General features: G+C 45.3%; 1 protein-coding gene and 1 non-coding gene across 2 annotated transcripts in view; one reads left to right on the forward strand and one right to left on the reverse strand.

Moving 5' to 3' along the window:
- The first annotated feature begins 1,367 nt into the window (after positions 1-1,367).
- Positions 1,368-25,431, forward strand: part of IGF2BP3 (insulin like growth factor 2 mRNA binding protein 3) — a 155,872-nt gene continuing 131,808 nt past the window's right edge. Inside the window, exons 1-2 of the mRNA XM_024249765.3 lie at positions 1,368-2,270; positions 3,664-3,724. Of these exons, the coding sequence (XP_024105533.1) occupies positions 2,096-2,270; positions 3,664-3,724 (236 nt within the window). The 5' untranslated portion in view covers positions 1,368-2,095. The remainder of the gene's footprint in view (positions 2,271-3,663; positions 3,725-25,431) is intronic.
- Positions 21,322-21,386, reverse strand: LOC112134473 (U7 small nuclear RNA). The gene has a single exon (XR_002915898.1). It is a non-coding gene; the product is annotated as a U7 small nuclear RNA (small nuclear RNA).

Genomic DNA, 25,431 nt, shown 5'->3' on the forward strand with positions numbered 1-25,431 from the left:
GTCTACTATTCATCTTTTCAATGAAAAATACACATTTTAGGATGCTAACAACGGTTTTGACAGAGAAGCAAGCTTGTATCAATTAATTACCGAAGATGTTTCCAGTGTAAATCATAATATTTCCTCTATTCAGGATACCTTTTTTCTACCAGTAAGAGTACCAAGTCATTAAAGATTCTTGTCTATATTTTCATGTTATATAGAATTTCTTTCACTTAAAAAATTAGAATTTTCTATCTTTTCCATAGAATACCTGTTAAAAATATACCTGTTAAAAACACACAAGTATCTGGTGCAAATGAAACCTCTGAGTGGAGTACACAATCTTTAAACGACAGTTGGAGATTTCCACTAGAACCCCAGCACTGCCTTCGTTTCCGTATTACTCGTCTCCAGTTCACATTTTGTTGGCCCACAAAGGCTCCACCGGGCCCAAATCCTCCCCCGACAACCACCATTGTACTCATTAGATATAGAGAAAATTATGTATGGCTCTCATGGCCAAATCCAGGCAGAAAAGAGGCAGAAAGAGACTGGAACAATTTTTCAAATGCGAATACCACCTAGGGGTAATGCAGGACGGTCTTCCAGTTTTAAGTCTCAAGTTCTCCAACTAAAATTACTTAAATAAAAGTACCAGCCTACTCCACTCCTCCCCCTTTAAAAACTACAGGAAGAGAGGGTTTCCCTTTACCGACTTTTCCCACTTTGACTTTTCTCCTCCAGCGGCCCAGGCCCCCGACGACCCCAGCCCCTAGCCAGAAACCTCCGCCCCTGCACTCCCCTCCCCCACCAGTGGCCAAGCCCGCCCCCGGCCTCATTTATCCTGGAGCCTTTTCTGAATCGCGCAACCAATGGCAAACGCGAAGCCGAGAGCCACCGCGAGCGCAGGCGGAGGCGGAGGAGGTGTCGCCCAGACACCCGCCCAGGACGCTGCGGGATCCCATCCCCCACCACCCCGGGCCCGGGCCGCCCCTACTCGCGCGGTGCCCGGGGCCCGAGAAGAGCGCACAGGGTGGGGCGCGTCGCCCGCCTGTCTTGCCCCCACCCCCTTCCCCCCTCACCCACTCCCCCACCCCTCCTCGCAGCATTTCCGTCCCTGCCAGCCTTAGAAACGTGCCTGCGGCTTTGCTGGGGTTACACTTCTAATGCCATTAAAGCCACCAGGCGAGTTCGTGATTGTGACTCTGGCTTTGTTGTTAATAACCTATTTTGAAAAATCGAATGATTAAAACTACCGTAACTAGAGCTGAGGAACTGCCTGTTAGTACCTCTACCCATTTCCTCATTAAAAAAAAAAAAATCAATATTCCAGCCCTCCCTTCCAGGATCCGCCCAGACCAGATAACCCTTTACAAACTCGAGTTGTGACCGTCAGCGCCCCGCTTGGTGCCGGCTGCGGTTCCTTTAGCATTTTCCTTCTTCCTCCTCCCCCTTCTCAGAGTCCCTCTCCCAATCTCGTTTCCCCTCCCCCTCTTCCTCTCGCTCGCTTTTTTTTTTTCTCCGAAACCCACTCTAATTGAGGCTCTGGGATTCCTCACGTGAGACGTTGATTTGTAGTTTGAACACGTGGCTCATTCAAAAAGCCGGACACTCGGAGCGGATTTTTTCCGCCTCCTGCGCCTTCCTCCCTCCTACTCCTCCTCCTCCTCTCCCCTCCCTCCTGCCAGTCACCCTTCTGGGTTTTTTATGGGGAGGCGGCGCCTGCCTCACGTAGTGTGATATTTTCACAGTCCGCTGGCCGAAGCCAAAGGGGTTGGGAAGGAAGAGACAAAAAGTAGTTTTTTCCCCTCCTCCTCCTCCTTTCTCTTGCTAATCCCGCCTCCTCCTAAGACTTAGGAAGACTGGTGGATGCGTTTGGGTTGTAGCTAGGCTTTTTCTTTTCTTTCTCTTTTAAAACATATCTAGACAAGGAAAAAACAAGCCTCGGATCTGATTTTTCGCTCCTCGTTCTTGTGCTTGGTTCTTACTGTGTTTGTGTATTTTAAAGGCGAGAAGACGAGGGGAACAAAACCAGCTGGATCCATCCATCACCGTGGGTGGTTTTAATTTTTCGTTTTTCTCGTTATTTTTTTTTAAACAACCACTCTTCACAATGAACAAACTGTATATCGGAAACCTCAGCGAGAACGCCGCCCCCTCGGACCTAGAAAGTATCTTCAAGGACGCCAAGATCCCGGTGTCGGGACCCTTCCTGGTGAAGACTGGCTACGCGTTCGTGGACTGCCCGGACGAGAGCTGGGCCCTCAAGGCCATCGAGGCGCTTTCAGGTGGGCCCGGGCCTGGCCCCACCCGGGCTCTCGCCCCAGCCCTGCACCGCCCGCCCAGACCCACCGGGTGGCTCCGCGGGCCCCAGGCCCGGCGCGCTGGGGGAGCGGGGGTGAGGCCTGAGCGCCCACACCCACGCGCGTGGGGGCCGGGGCTCTCCTCAGCTACGGCTCCCACTCCGGCCCGCGGCTCTGCTTCCCCGGCCGGGGTTTGCTGGGTGAGGGCGGACGCGCTGTCAAGACAGCCCCGGCGCTGGCTAAGGGGGGCGCGGGGCTGGGGGAGGCGCGCTCCCCCAGCGCCCCGCCCGGGCCCAGGCGCGTGCTCCAGGCCCCGGCACGCTGGGCCTCGGGGGCCGAGCTAGAATGCCCGCCTGTGCCTCGTTCCTTCCTGCTTTCCTCGGTCGTTATTTACGGCGCTGTCTGTGCTGCGCCCTGAAACCCCCGGCCGTGGAGAACGGAAAGTGGCCTCGACCCTGCTGCCGAGTGAGACCGCGGGGCTGGTGCCTCGCACAGGCGGCCCCGCGCTTCCTCCCCACCCTGCGGGAGGAGAGAGTGTGTGCCCGGTTTCCCCGTTCCACCTCCCCTGGTCCGACGAGCGATAGGGGCAGGTGGGCGGGGGCGGCTGGTCGCTTGGAAGGGAGTCGCCGCCACGCACCGGCCGCCCGCCGCTCTCCGGGCCCTGGCGCGGGGCTGCGGCCTCCGGGTATGGCTCCGCCAGGGCGAGGGACGGTGCCGGGCGGAGCAGGACTCCCAGGGGGAAGGCTGCGTTGGGGTCCCCATGGGAGCCCCGTGCCTTTCGGCTTCCCTTTTAATCAACTCAGACGTGGTGCGGGCGCCTCGCCGCCCTTCGCGCCTGGTTCAGCCTGTGCCGAGCTGCGCCTCTGCCAGTTCTCCCGTTCGGTCTCCCCTGCCGTCCCCGACCCTTTCCCGCCACTCTCTGTCTTCCCGAAGCCCACCGCTGTGTTCCCTGCAGGTCTGGGCTGAAGCAGAGGGTAGGGCCACGGCGCCCCCTCCTGAAGAAAGCCAGGGGAGCCCCCTGCCCCGAGTCTGCCCTGTGGAGCGTGTCCAGGGCGGTGAGAGGGTGGTGGGCCGCGTCCCTCTTGCGGGCCTCGTAGTGTTGGTGGCCCCCAGGGGTGGGTGGGGGAGGCTTGGGGACTGGACTGATAACCAAGTAGTGGGCCCGCCAGCGGACCCTGCTCCCCAACCATTTGCGAGTTAAATGCCCACGCCGCTCGAGGGGGTCGGCTTCTCTCTCCGCCTGGAGCCGCGTCCGGGCCTCGGGGGCCCTTCGGGGGCCTCAGGAGGCCATTTGTGTCGCCGCTTGGGCTGTGCGGGTCTTTCGGGCAGGGAGAGCCGCTGAACTCGGCCGACCGTCTCACTTCTTGTGTGTCCGCAGGTAAAATAGAACTGCACGGGAAACCCATAGAAGTTGAGCACTCGGTCCCAAAAAGGCAAAGGTGAGCTGCTGCTTCTGTTTCCCCCGCTTCTGTTCTCACTCCGTTATTGGGTGGAGAGACTCAGCTGAGAACTTCTTGTCCTCTGGTGCTTACCCAGCTGCCGTGTGGCGTGGTGTTCCGGTCTTTTCCCCTTGCTTTTAAGTTTATGGCGGGGGTGTGTGTGTTGATGATGCTGGGTAGGAATTGAAAGCTTTTCTGTGGCCTCTGCCGCGGGATTATGGTTATTGGTTACAAAATCTCTCGAAAGCTCACAGCTGAATGTCCTCGGTCCGAGCGGGTCAAATTGCTCCCACGGGAAATGGGTCCCAACAAGCAGTTTGGGGGGTCTGCAGGGCTTGGGAAGCAGCGGATGATTCCCCCACCCCTCCAGGAGCAGGAGAGGCGAAAGCAGCTGCGGACACGCGGGGGTCCCTCCTTTCCTTCTCTGTCCGGGGTTGGGAGGCCGTGGGCGCGGCCGACTGGAGAGGAATTTGCCTCTGCCCTGTGAGCTCGCCAGGGGTATTGGAACGCGTGCGTAAACGCTGGGGCCTCTTTGGCCCAGAAGTGCCTTTGAGTCACTCCAAAGTTCTACAGGTTCCTGCAATCAGCACCTTTGTCTCCCCGCTTTCCACCCCACTCCTCCTGGGTACATTTTTGCTTACAACCACCAAAAGATGAAGACAGGAAGATTTGTACTACTTAAGGAGGGGGATTTCTCGTCTCCGAGATCATGTGTGTAGTATGTCGCTTTACAGAATGTTTGCAGACTGTTTTAGCCTCTGAAGCATTTTGGAGATGGCTTTTTCCCTTTTTCTTTTTCTTATGAAGCCTTATGGAGCAGTGGAGACTCCTTTCCTTTCGCTAGAGCAGGCCGGATTCCGGCTCTATTTTTTTGTTTTGTTTTGTTTTTTAAAACCTTCAGCCAACTCACACCATAGGTTCCGGCTCTAACTGCAATTGGAAAGGCACTGCTCCCTCCCAGTCGCACCGGGGTGGGCCTCTAAGCCTTTCTGGATTTTGCAAGGTGGGGTTAGGGTTTCTGCCTGCCCCTCTCCCAACCCCCCAACTCCCAACCTGAGCCAAACAATAAGCTGAAAGTTAATTTAAATCAGGGCTGCGTGTATCTGGTTAGATATTGTTGAGAGAGAGTGTGCTGGAGAGCAGGAGGGTTTGCTATGCATTTCTCTGGTGCTGTGCAGAAATAGATGGCTACAAAACATCTCATCTGTATGCCTGTGTAGATTTCAGCTCTCTTCCCAGGCAAAGCATTTTCATAAATCTTGTTTTTAAGGATGAGTTGGTTTGGATTTTTCTTGTTCTCATACTTAAATTTCATTAAGATAATTGAAAGGGATTTGAGTGACCGGATAGATTTAGTTGTAGTTGGGAATTTTGGTAGGGGTCACATTATTTTCATATAAATTGAGCTTAGTTTAACAAGAATTGAAAATCGAGGGAGAAGTCATATTCCCCTAAAAAGAAGCTTAAAGCCATAGCCTGAATTGGTTAGGAAAAAAACATAAGCCCATTTTACAAATTCTAATTGTTATTATGTTTGGTCAGTATGTCTTAATTTTGTTAAAATGTTGAATAAATAAGCAAATGGTTGTGCCTCAAGGACTGGCATTTTAACATTTGAGAGAGTTTCTAAATTTAAAAATGAAATGTTTTGGATTTTTACAATTCATTGAGCTACATGTAAATACAGATTACTGTGCCTTCCCCTGCTGCTTTTCTTTTGCTAACTGATGGGAATTTCTCCCCAGGTGTAGGGGATTAATTTTAAAACATTACCTGGTAACAACTGCCTGTTTTATTCTTAAAAGCTTTTGCTTAGTCCAAAAGCATATATATACTTAGTTACTTGTTACTTTATAATAAACAGGAGTTCCTCTTTAGGAAAGCACATAAGGTGTCACCAGTGACAGCAAGTATTTATCCATCTATCTTCAGTTTATTAACAATGTAGATTAAATTTTCAAGTTCATTAACATGCTCAGGATTTTAAATGATATAGTACTATCTTACTAACAAAGTAAACAGGGATGAGAACATTGGAGATTTTTTTTACCGATAGAACAATCATGTTCCTTGCTTGTGTTGAAATGTCTTAAAAGTAGAGCCTTTGGCTGGGCGCAGTGGCTCACGCCTGTAATCCCAGCACTTTGGGAGGCCAAGGTGGGTGGATCGCCTGAGGTCAGGAGTTCGAGACCAGCCTGGTCAACATGGTGAAACCCCATCTCTACTAAAAATACAAAAATTAGCTGGGCGTGGTAGCGGGTGTAGGAGAATTGCTTGAACTGGGGAGGTGGAGGTTGCAGTGAGCCATTGTGCCACTTCACTCCAGCCTGAACAAGAGCGTGAAACTCTACCTCAAAAAAAAAAACAAAAAACCTTTTTTCTCTGCTTCTGGAAATCTATATTACAATTATTTTAACTGACTCTTGGAGCTGTGATGCAGTTTCCCATATCTGGACTGTTCCACCATTTTCATGGGCTCTGGAAGCGGGCAGAGAAGGCATCAGGGTGACCACATACCCAGCACCTAAGGGAAGGTCAAGAGGTTGTACTGACTGATGGGGGTTGCTCTGATAGTTGAATGCCACAAACCAATCCTTGCCAAGCCTGCTGAACTTTAGGGTGGAGTTCTTTCTGCTTAGCAGTCATTTCATTCCATCCCATCATCATGTGGGCATCTGAGGCAGGCACACCCACATGTGCAGCAGTGACCTTTATACTTGATATACAAGGCATGTCAGGAACCTGACATGGAGAATGCACGCTGAGATGGATGAATGGGCTTGCGCTAACTAAACAGGGGAGCAGGCCCAGGAGGTGATTGGAGGCTTGGCAGGCTGGCCTGGCTTTGACTTCCAGTGGAGCTTGGGGGGGACCCTTTCAGGAAGGAGTAAGGTTGAATTTGGTTCAGACCAAGCTTAGCTCCCAATTACTGAGGTCTCAAGGGAATGTGGAAGGAATGTGGCTTTTCTGCATTCAGATACCCCTCAGTTGGGGAAGATTATAGCAGTTACTTTACAGACATTGAAGTCTCCTGCAGCTGGACTAAAGAGAAGATTGCATTGGATATCTGTGATAGTGTTGCACTTTCTATTCTAAATACAAAAGATACAGAACATGAAGACTTTGACTCTGAAGTATAGGCTCAAGTTTTTTCCCTCCACCTTGGAGGTAAGGGTGGGTGTGGAAAATAGTTGGTACTTGGAAATGTAGCTGAGTTTGGTTGGAAGAGCTGCTGGTATCCTGTGGGGCCTTGTTTGTGCCCCTATGTGATTATGTAAATAGCACTGATGTCCTTTTTTGTTGTGTTGTGGGCTGTTGGGCATGGGAGAGGGAAGAGGAAAATTGCTGACACTGGGGAACTGAGAGGATGGTGGTTTTAGTTCAATTTCCATTACTTTTTTAAATTATGAAAATAGTTTTTCATATGTTCAGTTTTTTAGAACCTAACCTTTTTTTTGTTGTTGCTGCCTCCTATGTGATGAAGAACCTAAGCATATTTTTATTAAACTTCCTCATGATTTAGCTGTTGGCATTGTTTAGGATTATGTGTAGCAAAAAATACATTTGAAGAAAGGAGAAAAAATAATAGGATATTATAGTTAATATTTTTCTAGGCAGGATCCTTTATTTTTTTCTTCCTTTCAGGGTAGGATTTTTTTTTTTTGAGATGGAGTCTCGCTGTGTTGCCCAGGCTGGAGTGCAGTGGCACGATCTCGGCTCACTGCAACCTCTGCCTCCCAGGTTCAAGCGATCCTTCTGCCTCAGCCGTCCTAGTAGCTGGCATTACAGGCATGCGCCACCATGCCTGGCTAATTTAGAGTAAGATCTTTTAAAACAGACTGTGGTGCCTAAGCTCAAACGTTCTTTTTTGTTTGTTTCCTTAAAAAAAGAAAACAGTGATAGTTGCCCAACACTATGAATGTATTTAACACCATTGAATTGTATTCTTAAAAGTGATTAAGATGGTAAATTTTATATGTATTTATCACAGTAAAAGTGGGGGGAATGCAAAAAAGAAAGAACTTATTTCCATATTAGTCTTGTGTTTAAAATGTAAATTGGATAGAACTTATAAAAGTCATCGGGGTTTTAAATCTTACTTTAAGTGGCTATTTAAAAGCTAGTGTTGCATTTTAATAGGTGTTAAGGATAGAATAGGCTAGTGTCATGACCAGCAACGTGCCCATTAGCCAGGGCACATGACCCTTCAATGCTGCCTCCGACTTCAAAGTCTTAGGACAACAAAAGCTGTTTTTAACGTAGAACGTTTAAACAGGTATGAATAGCAGTGGTACTCCTTCCTTATCAGTGTGTGGCTTGGTGAATCTTGTGATTCGGGAAAGTTTCTCACACATGCAGAGACTTGAGGTTCTGAATGTTAGGAAACTTTTTTGGCTGGTTAAATAATTATAAACTAGGTTATCTTTGGAGTGCTCAGTTTAAGATCAGCATGGGATTGCCTAAGTGGTTGTAGCTGAAAAGATTTTTTTTCCTAATTCCATATTTTCTCAAAACAAATTCAGAGATCTTGAAAGATTTCTTATTTTGGTTTTAATAAGAGTTTAAAAAAATTAGATGCATGTTGATAAGTAGCTTCTGCTGTATGGCTGTCCACAGTAACCCTGAGGAAGATGTTATGGAAACATGACGTGTGCCTGGAGGCAGTGGAAATCGAGAATCTTGGCTTCTGTTTCTGGCTTTCCTTTTGATTTGTGTGATCAGTTACATTCTCTTTTCAGGCCAGATGCCGTTATGATAAACTACAAGGAGTATATAGTATTTTGTTTTGAGGTTTTGCCATTGTGCTCAAAATAAATAGGTTATCAGCTAAGGCTTAAAACTATCTTTTGGAATTACAGAGATCTGGGGTTTTTCCTGTAAGGAGCTTGACTTAAATTTTTCTCTGTAGCTCTGTTGTTTTTGCCTGTGTACCTCTTTCATGCAGTCAGCAAGGGGGAAATGATCTTTGCCATGCTTTGAAACTATTATGAGCGACACAAGTTAATGTGTGGTTATAGGATTGGGATTTTGTATTAAAGTGAAGCTGTCAAACTACCTTCATGTATTTGAAGTGACTCCATTATACTTGTTTTTAGCAGCATCCAGGCAGCAACTTTTCTAGCAATAACGAATTTTTGGAAGGTGTGAGTTATCCATTCAGTAACTCTGGTGGTTGGTTTGGTCTGGGAGGAAGGAGAGGCGGAAAGACGAGATGGTTAGCTGTGCTATTCTTAGCTGAGTTTCCTTTATCGACTGTTGCCTCTGATTCAAGCTTCCAGAGTCATAAGACAGGAGGTGGCAGTGTGGTAGCAATGACCAAGGGGTAGGATTGGTATTCTTAGTTAAGATCTCAGCTCCATAAATCTGATGTTACAAATTGGCTTGGACTGCCAGAATTTTGCTTGAAGGCTGGTGGCAAGCATACATAGTTTTGAGTGTTCCATTAAAATTAAGGGTGTAATTTATCATGGTCTGAAATTGCTGTTTGGCAAGTATTCAGTATTGGTAAATAAACACAGTTATAAATATTGACATATTTTGTGAATGTTATTGCCCTGAAGGGGACTACATAGTACATAAACTATAGATATTTTAGAGAATTATCCTGAGACCATATAACTTGATTAGGAAATAGTTTAAAGTTATTGTAGAAATACTCTTGGGCCAGGCGAGGTGGCTCACGCCTGTAATCCCAGCACTTTGGGAGGCCAAGGCAGGCGGATCACGAGGTCAGGAAATCGAGACCATCCTGGCTAACACGGTGAAACCCCGTCTCTACTAAAAATACAGAAAAATTAGCTGGGCTTGGTGGCGGGCGCCTGTAGTCCCAGCTACTCGGGAGGCTGAGGCAGGAGAATGGCGTGAACCTGGGAGGCGGAGCTTACAGTGAGCCGAGATCGCGCTACTGCACTCCAGCCTGGGTTACAGAGCAAGACTCCGTCTCAAAAAAAAAAAAAAAAAAAAAAAGAAATATTCTTAGAGGAATCTATTGAACTATAAGCTTGAAAGGAGCCTGTCTTTAGAATGTCTGGCATTATTGCATTATCATTAGTTGTTAAGGGAGCTGATCCTATTGTGGTCATGGTGTATCAGTTATCTATTGCTGCATGAACAAACCACCCCAAAACTTAGTGGCTCAGAACAATTTATTCTTTCTCATTCTGTGCTGTTAGGCGGTGGTTTCTGATCCACATGTGTCACTCAGGTCCATTACTAAACTGGGCTAAAAGGACCAGGGAAACTTTGCTGATGTAACTGGCCGTCCTTGTAACCTTTCTCCAAATGATATCTTATTGTTCAGAAGAAGCTGGAGGTTTTTTTTTTCCTAGCAGAGTTGACTGATCTTACCTAAGTGAAAATGGAAGCTGCTAGTCTTCTTAAAGGCTGGGTTCAGAATTGGCACATTACTTCTGTCACATTCTATTGATTAGGGCAAGTCATCAGGGCAGCTCAGATTCAGGGGAGATATGGAAATAGACTCCATCTTTAGTTGGTAGAGTGGCATGCATGTACCAAGAGAGAGGAATTGATGGTGGCTATCTTTGTATGTCATCTTCCACAAATTGAAGGAAGGGTAGAGTAGTGGTTTCAAAATGCTTGCAACAGAAAATACCTGAAAATTGCATTTAGCACAGTTGTAATATTCTGGCAGGAGATGATGTTACTAGCTTTGGAGGTGTAATGAGTAGTGGCTATTCTCTGTATAGCTGTAAGGAACAGCCAACAGGATTTGCTGATGGATTAGCTGAGGAATATCAGAAAAGTGAAGAATGACAAGATTTTTTGGCCAGAGCAACTGGGTGGAAGATGGTGCCATTTACCAAAATGGAGAATATTGGGAGAGGAGCAGATTCTTGGGTAGAAAACAGGAACTTTGGTTTTGATATGGTGTTTCTAATACTTACTAGAAATTTAAGTGAAGAAGGTTAGTAGGCAGATATATCAATTTGGAGCTCAGGGGGAGATAGGACATAGAAGTGACATTTGGGGACTTCATTAGCTTGTGGCATTTGAAACCATGGAATTGGACATGATCATCAAGGGACTGAGCCTATGGCTGTAGGATGAAGGAAAGACCAGCAAAGGAGGGTGAGGAAGGACAGTAAAGGAGAAGAAAGCAAGCAGGGCAAACTGTTTCTGGGAGATAAATGAAGAAAGCCTGTGGAGAAGGAGGGTGTAATCAGCTGTGTAGAATACCACTGAGAGTGATGTAGATGGATGAATAAGTGAGTGGGGGTGGTGTTAAATCTCGGCCTTCTAGCTCTGCTGTAAATAGAAGGAGAACGATTTACAAATTTTGGAGCAACCTGGGATATAACCTTTCTTTCAGAATTCATTTACTCAATTTTTGTTCATTTTCTTACTTTTTTATTTATTTTTTTGAGATAGGGTCTTGCTCTGTTGCCAGGCTGGTGCGATCTTGGCTCACTGCAGCCTCCGCCTCCCGGATTCAAGAGATCCTCCTGCCACAGCCTCCCAAGTAGCTGAGACTACAGGTGCGCACCACCATGCCCAGTTGATTTTTGTAGTTTTTGGTAGAGGCAGGGTTTCACCATGTTGGCCAGAATGGTCTTGAACCCCTGACCTCAGGTGATCCGCCTGTCTCGGCCTCCCAAAGTGCTGGGATTACAGGCGTGAGCCACTGTGCCTGGCATTTTCTTAGTTTCTAGAAGTATCTGAGTACTTATGTATCTGTTGGAGATGGAAGAATCTCCTTAGTAGATCCTCTGACTCAATGGACAAGGCTTATTTGTGACAAATGACGACTGATCTACTCTTTTTTTGAGATGGAGTTTCACTCTTGTCGCCCAGGCTGGAGTGCAGTGGTGATCTTGGCTCACTTGCAACCTCTGCCTCCTGAGTTCAAGTGATTCTCCTGCTTCAGCCTCCTGAGTAGCTGGGATTACAGGCACCTGCCACCACGCCTGGCTGATTTTTTTGTATATTTAGTAGAGACAGGGTTTCACCATGTTAGCCAGGCTGGTCTCGAACTCATGACTTCAGGTAATCTGCCCACCTCAGCCTCCCAAAGTGCTGGGACTACAGATGTGAGCCACTGCTCCTGGCCAGTTGATCTACTCTTGCACTTTTTTAACATTTCTGGTGAGTGTGAACTCACTTTTTTTTTTTTTTGAGACAGGGTCTTGCACTGTTGCCCAGGCTGGAGTGCAATGATCACAGGTGTAGACTACAGGCACATGCCTCCTCACCTGGCTAATTTTTTTTTTTAATTTTTAGTAGAGACGATGTCTTGCTGTGTTACTCACGTTAGTCTTGAACTCCTTGGCTCAAGCAGTCCTCCCACTTCGGCCTCCCAAAGTGCTGGGATTACAGACGTGAACTACTGTGCCCGGCCTTCACTTTCTTACAAATTCATTCTGCTTTCTTATTAACATAACATTGGGGAAATTGTCTGAACCTATCTTAGGTTCCAAAAGAGTGTAGACCAAGTCCAGTTCTTCTTCTTCTTCTTTTTGAGTCAGAATCTCACTCTGTTGCCCAGGCTGAAGTGCAATGGTACGATCTCAGCTCACTGCAACCTCCTCCTCCCAGGTTCAAGTGATTCTCCTGCCTCAGCCTCCCTAGTAACTGAGATTACAGGCGCACACCACCACACCCGGCTAATTTTTGTATTTTTAGTAGAGATGGGGTTTCACCATGTTGGCCAGGCTGGTCTTGAACTCCTGACCTTGTGATTTGCCCACCTCGGCCTCCCAAAGTGCTGGAATTACAGGCGTGAGTCACCGCACCTGGCCCCAAGTCCAGTTCTTCTATATGGTGGTCTAAATGCGTGATTTGACAAGCAGAGGTTGAAACTGTTGGCCAAAACATTCATGGATATCATGAGCCAGGTTTAAAATACCTTTATCTGGTTATTTTAGGACACTAGCATAAATTAAGTATTCCTTCCATTTTGTTCATAAAACTTTTGCTAAAAGAAATACAAGAAATCTTTTGGGAGGAGCTAAATTCCCTCATTTTTACATTTAAAAAAATCTGGGCCTTGGTAAAGTAGCATGCTTCCCCAATTATGAATCCTGTCTTTGGTCACAATAGTGACCAAAACTATTAATCAAAAACTGGGTGATATGTTAGATCAGTTGATTTTGAGATAGGGGACTTGTTCTGAATAACTCCTTTCGAGACTTTTCTGCTGTCTATGCAAGTCCTTTGATCAATAGAGTACTACTTCCAGGATGTATTTAAATATTAAAAGAAAGGAAAACTAATAAAAATGAGATAGCACAATAGATGCTTTACCAAAGGATTCTCCATAGAACCCTGGGAAAAGCAACCTGCCCGAGGTCCTCCAGATAATCACGGGAACCCATTGCCAGGTGCTGCAACTCTGCCTGACATCATCCTTCCCATTTAAGTTGTCCAAATCCTCAAAGTAGCTTGCACAGGAGCCCAATCATGTTGGCAGTGGCAAGTCAGAGCAGAGATGTCCTATTTCTTGCCTTCTCTAAGTACAGAAATCTTGTTTGGCTTTTTTGAAGGGTTGATTTATCTTCTTTCTTTAGGAAAAAGACTCTAGTATACAGGTAGTCTGCGCCCCAGGGCTTATTATAGAATAAAAACATGGATATCCTGTTTTAAGACAGAAAAATGAGACTTTTTTTGTTTCAATTTGTTTTTTAGTAGCTTCATGTTAATATAAGTGGATTGCGGAGAAGTTGGAGAGGGGCCTAAGGAGATACGAGGTTAGGGCAGAGGGCATGGAGAGGTAGATGTCACGGCTTTGTCTCAGGAGGCTGATTGTGGTTCCTGGGGATGTGTTCTTAGATTGCAAGAGGTAGAGGTATCTGGAGTGGAGTCCACGGTGTCTGTCTGTCTCAGCTTGTTATCAAGTTTGGTATGACCCTGACTTGCAGAAAAAAATGTCTTGAATGTGAGATATTGCTGAGGAACAGGAGAGTAGGAAGGAGAAACTGTGCTGAAACCTCTCGATGGGGAGACTGGTTGCTTGCCATATGTGTCCTTGTTGAACTGAAGGGAAAAGCCAGGAGGATGTGGGATATGAGGTCTAGATCTGGGCTTGTTTTGTGGGATATGAGGTCTAGATCTGGGCTTGATTTCCAGCTCCACTTACTAAATGCATGATGTAGCTTGAGGATGAGGAATTTGAGGTCTTGGGAGGTTAGAACGGAAATGATGCTTCATAGGATCCTGTTGGACAATGTGTGTAAAGGATGAATACAATGTCACCCAGTAGTCATTCCAGTGGAAGCCGTTGTATTTTTCTTCTTGAGATTCAGATGGGGAAGCTGGATGGATGTAAATAGATTTGATGGTGATAACAGAAACATGGAAGATCTTTGTTCTCTTTTGGGATGTGGACTCAAGTAATAATCTGTGGGTGGTGTGTTTTTAATTTACAATGAGCATGTATTACCTTTTTTGTTCAGATACAACATAGATACAACAGATTGTATAAATATTAAACAGGTTGATAATTTTTACATGTGTGCACATTCAGATTAATTCAAAATACATAAAATGTGAAAAATGTTTTTCAATCCTCTCTCTAGTAGTTCTCAGGGCTTGCTTACACTGGTTGCTGAATATATTTTCTAGAAGCTCTATGCATGTGTCCACAAACATCTTTGAATATAATAATGAAATCATACTGTTTATAATTTGTGCTTTTACTAAATAATGTATCCTGAAGAATCTTCAATGTAGATACAAATAGTTCTCTTTTTTAACCAACAGATGCATTGTTCAGCATAGGTGTGCAATAATTTAGCCATCCTTTTCATAGTAACTTTATTCAAGTGTACCTACGTGTATGCCATCAGACTTCTTGTTGAGAAGTTTTTAATTTTTTTTTTTTTTTGAGACAGGGTCTTGGTCTCGCCCAGGCTCGAGTGCAGTGGCGTGATCTCTGCTCACTGAAACCTCCGCCTGCCGGGTTCAAGGGATTCTCATGCTTCAGCCTCCTGAGCAGCTGGGATTACAGGTGTGTGGCACCATGCCCGGCTAATTTTTGTATTTTTTGGTAGAGACGGAGTTTTGCCATGTTGGCCAGGCTGGTCTCGAACTCCTGACCTCAAGTGATCCTCCTGCCTTAGCCTCCCAAAGTGCTGGGAGTATCTGAGTGAGTCACCGCATCCAGGTTGAGAATTTTTATAACGTAAATTCTTAAACTGGGAATTGTTATGTCAAAAGATGTGGACATTTAAATTTGAAAGCTCTCTGAAAAACCTAAAACTAAATTTCTTCTTTTTGTTTTCGTTTTTTGAGACGGAGTCTTGCTCTGTCGACTGGGCTGGAGTGCAGTGGCGTGATCTTGGCTCATTGCAACCTCTGCCTCCCGGGTTCAAGGGATTCTCCTGCCTCAGCCTCCCGAGTAGCTGCGACTACGGGCGTGTGCCACTACGCCCAGCTAATTTTTGTATTTTTAGTAGAGACGGGGTTCACCATGTTGGTTGGCCAGGATGGTCTCCATCTCTTGACCTCATGATCCCCTCGCCGCGGCCTCCCAAAGTGCTGGGATTACGAGTGTGAGCCACTCACTGCACCTGGCCTCAAAACTAAATTTCTTATGTTTGACATGATTAGTTATAAGTTTGCCAGCAAAGAGCTTCTTTCAATGAAGTGTGCAGTGAGACCATTTGAGTAAGAACTGTCTCATCAAACATGGAGGACTATATAATTGTAGGAACACACTCTTCTACCATGGATGTGCTAACTCTGACAAGTCTTTGCCCATTTCATTTGTGCCCCTTGTATGTAAAAATTAAGTAAAAAGCTGTAAAAATGAAGTTCTGATACCTTATAGCTAAGATGTCTAGGACTCATGCTCTCCCGTACTTAGCACCTTAAATTTTGCATCCTACTTCAGAAACTAGCAGTAGTTTCTTGCGGAGGAAACTTCAAGAAGGTCCACATTTTGAGGAGGAATTTGATTAAGAATTAGCTTCCAAAAGAAGGTGCTACTCAGCTTTTGGTCCTAGCAGGGCAGATAATGAGAGAATCTAGTTAAGAGAACCTGTGGTAATAGTGGTTAAAAAACAACAACAAAAAAATGCTGGTTGAAAAGTGACTGAGCTCTCCCCAGAGGTCTTTTTTTTTTTTTTCCCAGCTGGTTTTGCAAAAAATGGAGAAGCTCTTGCTTTTTCTTTGGAGAGTTAAGTGCAGTTGAAATTTTTAGTTTCTGTATTTCTTGTATGCGAGTTTACCTATTTTTGCATTTTTTGAGTTTCTGAAATGACTTAATATCTTATGTAAATTTTTAGTTTAACAAGCATAGATTAAGTGCCTGTGCTCATAGTTGATTCTATGCTAGGTTTCAGGGGCTAGAAAGAAGAGTAAGACCCGGCCGGGCGCAGTGGCTTATGCCTGTAATCCCAGCCCTTTCGGAGTCCGAGGCCGGTGGATCACGAGATCAGGAGATTGAGACTATCCTGGCTAATACAGTGAAACCCCGTCTCTACTAAAAATACAAAAAATTAGCCGGGCGTTGTGGCGGGCGCCTGTAGTCCCAGCTACTCAGGAGGCTGAGGCAGGAGAATGGCGTGAACCCGGGAGGCGGAGCTTGCAGTGAGTCGAGATCATGCCACTGCACTCCAGTCTGGGCAACAGAGGGAGACTCCGTCTCCAAAAAAAAAAAAAAAAGTAGTAAGACCCTTGTCCTGAAGAAAGACATGGAGTACAGTGACTTTCACTTTGTTCTGTCTGATTTCCTGGGTGACAGTCTTTATTTTTCAACAGTAATGGTGGCTCACTGTGGCAGTGATCCTAAAGGTGGGTTAAAATCTCTCCAAGTAAAGAGAAGTGAATATGTCATAGGGTATATGTGAGATGCCCCAGAAACATAGGAGGAGGGGGCATTATTAGGCTTAGCCTGGTTGTTACCAGTGAGAAATACATTCAGAGAGGGATGTGAAAATAGGCAGAGGCTAATAACCGTGTACACCCAGGAGGGAAGAGGCAGAAGGGACAGCAGGAGCCACGTCATGTAAGTGTGGAACATCCTGGGGTGTGTGTGGGAACTACAAGCTATTTGAGATTAAAGAGGCTGGAGTGTGAGGCAGGATGGTGATTGAGGCTGAGCGGAGAGGGCAGCTAGAGCAGCCTGTGTGCGTGATGGAGTGACTACATTATTCTCGTTCTTCATGTGTTTAACTTTAGGAGCTAAGTAGTTTAGTTCATGCCATTTAGCAAATGCTGATTTGGGATTATCATGGAAGCTGATGCCTAGGTTAATTTTGGAAAATGCTCACCAGAGACCCCATTGAACTTTTTTTTGCCTCTTCAGTACTTCATAAGCATGGGACTGGCTATGCTCCCACAACATTTCATGGAGTTCACAGCTGTTCAGCTGTTCTTAGGGTATCCTCTGACAGGGTAATTAAGGCAAATTGTGATACAGAACTAGGAATCTTATAATAAGGTTGACTGAGCCCATGTTATTTTTTTGAGGTTAGCTATGGCAAGACAATCAATGGTGCTGGTTAAAGCTTCTGGTATTATATGATTTTTGTTAAAGACATCCCAAGTGATGTAATGAACCTTTGGAGAAAAATGTGATAGACACTTCTGTGTGCACGTACTACTACCTAAAGTTGGGGACGGCAGTACAGCACACTGGTAGGGTGGGCCAGTGGCATCTTGCTTGGAGCTACACAGGCCTCAGTAGGAATCTTTGCTTAGCCCTGTGATCTTGTGCAAACTGATTAAACTCTGAGATTTCTGTTTTTAAAATCTGTAAATGAGGGTAATAAGACCTATTGCAGAGAGTTGTTGGGAATTAAATGATAATGTCTGTAAAGGACTTCTTGGATTATCTGGTACTAAAGTGATATTGTCTCACTAATAAGTTTGTGTATTTACCATGTGGCAGTGGAAAATGAGGGATGGATGTGTCTATTCCTGTATGACCCCGTGGTTTATGGTTTATGTTTCATATATACAGAGACATAGAAGTGTTTCACATTTCTTTGTAAAATACAGGTTATGCACTGTGAATAAGTTAATAATTGGTGCTTTATATCTAGGTGCATGGATCTTAGAATCCCTAAAATGTGTTTAGTTATGGAATTATCTTAGGAGAGATCATACTTAAAGGAAATAATAGACCAGGAGATGAATTCCTAATTCCAAAGAGGTAGAAACAGTTTAAAAACGAAGGATGAGAAGTGGCAGTTCAGAAGGGCATAGCTAAAAGTCAATCTGTGTACAAAAGGATACCCAATCTAGGCGGGGCATGGTGGTTCATGCCTGTAATCCCAGCACTTGGGGAGACCGAGGTGGATGAATCGCTTGAGCTCAGGAGTTTGAGACCAGCCGGGGCAACATGGCGAAACCCCGTCCCTGCAAAAAATAACAAAAATTAGCCAGGCATGGTGGTGCGTGCCTGTAGTCCCAGCTAACTGGGGGGCTGAGGCGGGGGGATGGCTTGAGCCCAGGTTTGCACCACTGCATTCCAAGCTGGGCGATAGAGTGAGATCCTATTTCAAAGAACAACAACAAAAAAACACCCTAGTCTAACTAGTTATTAGGGAAGTGCCAACTATAATGACATTTTCTGCCTATGAGGTTGGAGAAAAATGAATAAGATTGGCTGTATCTGGTGTTGGCAAGGTTGTGGAGGCATGGCCACTCATATAGCTAAAGAGTAAATTGGCAAAGACTTCTTGGCACACTATTTGGCAGTATCTGTTAGAACTTAAAATGAGAATACCTTTCAACTAAGTGTCATGGAAAACAACCCAGTCCTCATGGCTCTGTGTAATCTGTAAGCACAGTTTTAATCAGCAATATTGTACAATATTGTAAAAGAGCTCCATCCAAATCGCCAAGCAGGAATTGGTAGAAAGGGTCTCTAGTAGGTGGGAGTCTGTAAAACACAGAATTCTTAGGTTATACTATATTACACGTCACATTTTAACAGTATCATACAGATAATCTGAAACTAACACTATTGTCTACTTTTCGAGCAAAAAAAGATCTCTAGCTCTAATTTTACCATTTGGGACATTTTGCAATTACCTATCTTTGAGTTGTAGAAGGGGAATTTTTGTAAAGGAAGACAATACTGAGAGTCCTTCCTTTTTTCTTCTTGTTTAAAAGTGCTTTAAGGCCGAGGTGCTTGGCTCATGCTTGTAATTCCAGCACTTTGGGAGACCATCCTGGGTAACACAGCAAGAACCCATGTTTATTTGTTTTTTGTTTGTTTGTTTGTTTGTTTGAGACAGAGTCTCGCTGTGTCACCCAGGCTGAAGTGCAGTGGCGCGATCTCGGCTCACTGCAATCTTCTGCTTGCTACAACCTCCGCCTACTGGGTAAGGGATTCTCGTGCCTCAGCCTCCAGAGTAGCTGGGACTACAGGTGTGCGCCACCATGCCCAGCTAATTTTTGTATTTTTAGTAGAGATGGGGTTTCACCATGTTGGCCAGGATGGTCTCGATCTCCTGACCTCGTTATCTGCCTGCCTCGGCCTCCCAAAGTGCTGGGATTATAGATGTGAGCCACTGCGCCCGGCCCCACCCCCCGCCCCCCCCTTTTTTTTTTTTTGACATGAGTCTCGCACTGTTGCCCGGGCTGGAGTGCAATGGCACGATCTTGGCTCACTGCAACCTCCACCTCCCAGGTTCAAGCGATTCTCCTGCCTCAGCCTCCCAAGTAGCTGGGATTACAGGTGCCCGCCACTTGCCCAGCTAATTTTTTGTATTTTTAATAGAGATCGGGTTTCACCATGTTGGCCAGGCTGGTCTTGAACTCCTGACCTCGTGATTCACCCGTCTCAGCCTCCCAGAATGTTAGGATTACAGGCATGAGCCACCACGCCTGGTGGAACCCATGTTTAAAGGGAAAGAATAAGCACTTTAAAATAATGTTCAACTATTTGTAACTTTGAGGCATGTTTAATGCCTTTCTCCATAACAGCAATTTCACTTGTAGTATTCTATTACAAAGACATACTTGGCAAAAAGACGTGTTTTTTCCATATTGTTTAATAGTTAAAAATAGGAAATAACCTAAATGGCCATCAAAAGAAAACATACCCTATTCTGGCCAGGTGTGGTGGCTCACGCCTGTAATTCCAGCACTTGGGGAGGCCGAGGCAGGCGGATCACGAGGTTAGGAGATTGAGACCATCCTGGCTAACATGGTGAAACCCCATCCCTACTAAAAACACAAAAAATTAGCTGGGTGTGGTGGTGGGCGCCTGTAGTCCCAGCCACTCAGGAGGCTGAGGCAAGAGAATGGCGTGGACCCAGGAGGCGGGTCTTGCAGTGAGCTGATATCACGCCACTGTGCTCCAGCCTTGGCGACAGGGGGAGACTCCATCTCAAAAAACAAAACAAAACAAAAAAGGAAAAAAGAAAACATACCCTATTCTAACCATATATTCCTTTTTTTTTTTTTCTTGCTCTGTCGCCCAGGCTGGAGTGCAGTGGTGTAATCTTGGCTCACTGCAGCCTCTGCCTCCCGTGTTCAAGTGATTCTCCTGCCTCGGCCTCCTGAGTAGCTGAGATTATAGGTGCCTGCCACCATACCAGGCTAATTTTTGTATTTTTAGTAGGACAGGGTTTCACCACGTTGGCCAGGCTGGTCTCGAGCTCCTAACCTCAAATCATCTGCTTGCCTCAGCCTCCCAAGGTGTTGTGATTACAGGCGTGAGCCACTGTGCCCAGCCCTAACGATATATTCTGTGGTGTATTTTGTAGCAGTTATAAGGAATGATAGAGGTTTGTTTTGTTTTGTTTTTGAGATGGAGGTTAGCTATTGTTGCTCAAGGTGGAGTTCAATGGTGCAATCTCGTCTCACTGCAACCTCCACCTCCTGGGTTCAAGCAATTCTCCTGCCTCAGCCTCCTGGAATGATAGAGGTTTTATAAAAAAAAAAAAACCATTACATGTTAACATAAAATTTTAAATAAAAAACTCTTTTTTTGAGACAGAGTCTTGCTCTGTCGCCCAGGCTGGAGTGCAGTGATGCAATCTCAGCTCACTGCAGCCTCTGCTTCTGGGTTCAAGCGATTCTCCTGCCTCAGCCTCCTGAGTAGCTGGGACTACAGGCATGCGCCACCACGCCTGACTAGTTTTTGTATTTTTAGTAGAGACCAGGTTTCACCATGTTTTCCAGGCTGTTCTCAAACCCCTGACCTCAAGTGATCCGCCCACCTCAGCCTCCCAAACTACTGGGATTAGAGGTATGAGCCACTGCATCCGGCCCTAAAACACTCTTATAAAAGAGAACTGTTTTTCATTTTTGTAAGTTTCTTTGGCCTAAGAGGCAACTGGGAACTGGTAACTACTACTGCATTCAGTTTGTTGTCATGTATTGTTTTGATTGAAGTATATGAAGAAAATCCAGCCACATATGGATATGTAGTTAGAAAAGGAAGGAGTAAATAATTACAGCTATTCTTTGGTACTACATCAAAATATGACAAGTGGTAGTTAAAAAAAAATTCCTTTTTAAATTTAAATTGAGACAGGATCTCACTATGTTGTGCAGACTGGTCTTGAACTCCTGGGCTTCAAGTGATCCTTGTGCCTTGGCCTCCCCAAAGTGTTGGGATTATAGGCATGAGTCACTGCACCCAGCTACAAGTGGTAGCTTTTTTGCAGAGGTGCGGGGGTGGAGGCTTATTGGTAAAGACCGGAAAACCACCTGCTGGACAAATTCTAAAAGAGCTGTAACACCAAGTGGTAGTTTTTTTAAAGTCTAGTTTCAATGTGGAATCTGAAATCATATCAGTGAATTTTTTTTGTACTTGTTACAAAAAAAGAATCCATTGATTCTCTTATACTCGGAAAGGATGTTTATCCACGAGGATTGGGAGGCTGTCAAAGCTCATTGGTAATAGAAGTTTTTCAAAATACTAATTTTTACTTAAAAGCTCAAATTTAGACATTTGGCAACAGATACTTCAGGAAAATCGTTTTACCTGAAGTGACAGACTCATTTTATTCCTTTTTGAGAAAATATCTGCCAGATACTCAAGCTTTTAAGTAACTACATTTTGCTTGTAGTTTTTCAGGTAGAAACGGTGCTTGACTGGTTCGTCTTGCAACTCAAACAACTGCACAGTGCTTTTTGAGCAGACAACCAGGATAGGTAGCAGAAGTGCTTTATGCATACTTCCCTTTTCTTCATACAGATCATAAAAGGATGTATACTGAAGGATTGAGATTAGGATATTTTTAAACAGTTTGCATAATTTTTCGCTGCAAATGCCAGAGAAGAATACAGTGACTACTAGTACAGTTCAGTGCCACTGCGTTGCTTCATGCTAAGGACCAGCAGCTTTACTCATCATTGCCTTTGCTCTACCAGTGCAAATACAACACAGCAGAAAAGGCAAATAACATCTTAGTGTTATTAGGAAAATAGTCTTAACTTCTTGGGCCTCCTGAAAGTGTGTCAGGGATTCCTTATACCATACTTTGAGAATGGCTGCTCCACTCTAATGTGTGGTTTGAAGTTAGATCAGGTGGCTGGGTGTGATGGCTCATGCCTTTCACATGAACTTTGGGAGGCTGAGGTGGCCACATGGATCACTTGAGGTCGGGAGTTCGAGACCAGCCTGGCCAATAGAGTTAAACCACCCCCATCTCTACTAAAAATACAAAAAATGAGCCGGGTGTGGTAGTGTATACCTGTGGTCCCAGCTACTCAGGAGGCTGAGGCACGAGAATCTCTTGAGCCTGGGAGGCGGAGGTTTGCAGTGACTCAAGATTGCGCCACTGCATTCCAGCCAGGGCGACAGAGTGAGACTCTCTCAAAAAAAAAAAAAAAAAAAAATTGTATCAGGTATTTTTTTAGACGGAGTCTCGCTGTGTCCCAGGCTGGAGTGCAGTGGCGCTATCTTGGCTCACTGCAAGCTCTGCCTCCCGGTTTCATGCCATTTTCCTGCCTCAGCCTCCCGAGTAGCTGGAACTACAGACGCCCACCACCACGCCCGGCTAATTTTTTGTATTTTTAGTAGAGACGGGGTTTCACCGTGTTAGCCAGGATGGTCTCGATCTCTTGACCTCGTGATCTGCCTGCCTCTGTTTCCCAAAGTGCTGGGATTACAGGCGTGAGCCACCACGCCTGGCCTGTATCAGGTATTCTGGTGAATATGTATTTACATCATAACAAGAGCAAGTGAGGATTTTATGCAATTCCATGGCATCTTAGCCTCCATAGGGAAGTCAGTTTGGAAGAAAAAAAAAAAAAAGATAATAAATCGGTATAGGAAGAGAAGCAAATGAAAAAATGTCAAATTCTAAACAAAAAGAAGAAAAATCTAAGTGTATGAAAGATAAAATATTGCCAGGTGTGATGTCTCATGCTTGTAATCCCAGCGCTTTGGGAAACTGCAGCCTGGAGGATTGCTTGAGCCCAGGAGTTCAGGACCAGGCTGGGTAGCTGGATGCAGTGGCTCACGCCTGTAATTCCAGCACTTTGGGAGGCCAAGGCGGGCAGATCACTTGAGGTCAGGAGATCGAGACCAGCTTGACCAACATGGTGAAACCCCATCTCTACTAAAAATACAAAAAAAATTAGCCAGGTGTGGTGTTGTGGCCTGTGGTCCCAGCTCCTCAGGAGGCTGAGGCATGAGAATCGTTTGAACGCAGGAGGTAGAGGCTGCACTGAACCGAGATCAGGTCACTGCACTCTAGCCTGGGTGATAGAACGAGACTCTGCCTCAAAAAAAAAAAAAAAAAAAAAAAACCAGCCTGGGCAACATAGTGAGACCCTCATCTCTACAAAAAATAAAAAATTAGCTGAGTGTGATGGTGCATGCCTGTAGTCAGTCCCAGCTACTTGGGAGGCTGAGGTGGGAAGATTGCTTGAGCTCAGTGAGCTGCAGTGAGCTGTGATTGTGCTACGCCCTCCAGCCTGAGCAACAGAGTGAGACCCTGTCTCTAAAATGTATTTTTGAAAAGATAAGTATTTCGAATAAATAGTTAAGGACTGCTGAAAACAAATACGTATGAGGAGGATGAAATGAATTTGGACATCTGGGCATCTACTGATACACTTAAGTTCTTCAAACTGAAGTGAACCCTACATGTTGACACCAGGTCATGCCTAAGGAAATGAATAGCATTTGTTTCCTTCTGTTATTCCCAAAACTTTAAAAAATCTAATAATGATTTCAGGACCCCATCAACACTTCTTTTGACAGTTTACATTTTGAGGCTGGAACCTTGTGGTCACTCACTGTATTTTTAAGGATGACCAAATGGAGAGTCCAGCCTCTGACATGTTTCAGACAGCTTTCCTTGCCCTGGGTAAATATTAGTTAAATGTAGAAAATAACTGGCTGACTTTTATCACTGGATGGGTTCTTGTCTTTTTTTGTTTTTATTTTTTAGCCAGTCTTGCTCTGTCACTCAGGCTGGAGAGCAGTGCTATGACCATGGCTCACTGCAACTCGAACTCCTGGACTCAAGGGATCCTCCCACCTCAGTCTCCTGAGTAGACAAGACTACAGGCACACACCATCATGCCTGGCTAATTTTTAAATTTTATTTGTAGAAACAGGATCTCACTGTTTTGCCCAGCTGGTCTCGAACTCCTGAGCTCAGGTAGATCTGCCTGCCAAATTCCAGCCTCCCCAAGTGCTGAGATTGCTGGTGTGAGTCCCTATGCCCAGCCTGTTTGGTCTCTTTTAATCTGGGACAGTTCCTTGGTCTTATTTTGTTGTTGTTGTTTTTTTTTTCCGAGACAGAGTCTTGCTCTGTTGTCTAGGCTGGAGTGCAGTGGTGGGATCTCGGCTCGCTGCAACCTCTACACCAGGTTCAAGCAATTCTCATTCCTCAGCCTCCGGAGTAATCCTTCATTTGATTTAATGACTTTCCTGTTTTTGAGGAGTATAAGCTAGTTTTTTGTTTGTTTATTTTGTGGAATGCCGCTCAATATGGGTTTATCTGATGTCTCCCATGGTTAGCATCAGGTGAGGCTTTGTGTGTGTGTGTGTGTGTGTGTGTGTGTGTGTGTCAGAGTCTCACTCTGTCGACCAGGCTGGAGTGCAGTGGCGCGATCTCGGCTCACTGCATCCTCTGCCTCCCGGGTTCAAGCAATTCTCCCTCAGCCTCCCAAGTAGCTGGGATGACAGGTGCCCGCCACTGCACTTGACTAATTTTTTGTATTTTTAGTAGAGACGAGGTTTCACCATGTTGGGCAGGCTGGTCTTGAACTCCTGACCTCAAGTGATCCTCCTGTCTCAGCCTCCCAAAGTGCTAGGATTACAGGCGTGAGCCACTGTGCCCGGCACCAGGTGAGGCATTTTTGATGGAATTCCTCAGAAGGGATATTGCTTTCAGTGTACCTCATCTAGAGGCACATGGTGTTTGTTGATTTTTGTTTCAGTAGTGGTGGTAACTTTGACCAATTGGTTAAGTAGTGTCTGCCAGGCTTTTTTAGGGTAAAGTTACTATTTTTTTCTTTTGTAATAAGAACTTCGTGGGGAGATATTTTGAGACAGTGTAAAGATTCTGTCTCTCAATAATTTCACTAATTTTAGCACCCATTGATGATTCTTGTCAGCAACTGTCACTGCTACTATAGTGGCTGTCAAATGGTGGCTTTCTACTTCTGTTTATTTTTTCTACATTTATTATTTGTTTTTTATTTTGTTCAAGATGGAGTCTTGCTCTGTTGCCCAGGCAGCAGTGCAGTGGTGCGATCTCGGCTCACTGCCACCTCTGCCTCCTGGGCTCAAGTGATTCTTCTGCCTCCCGAATAGCTGGGATTAC

The sequence above is a fragment of the Pongo abelii genome, chromosome 6 (genome assembly GCF_028885655.2).
Source record: "Pongo abelii isolate AG06213 chromosome 6, NHGRI_mPonAbe1-v2.0_pri, whole genome shotgun sequence".
NCBI lineage: Eukaryota > Metazoa > Chordata > Mammalia > Primates > Hominidae > Pongo > Pongo abelii.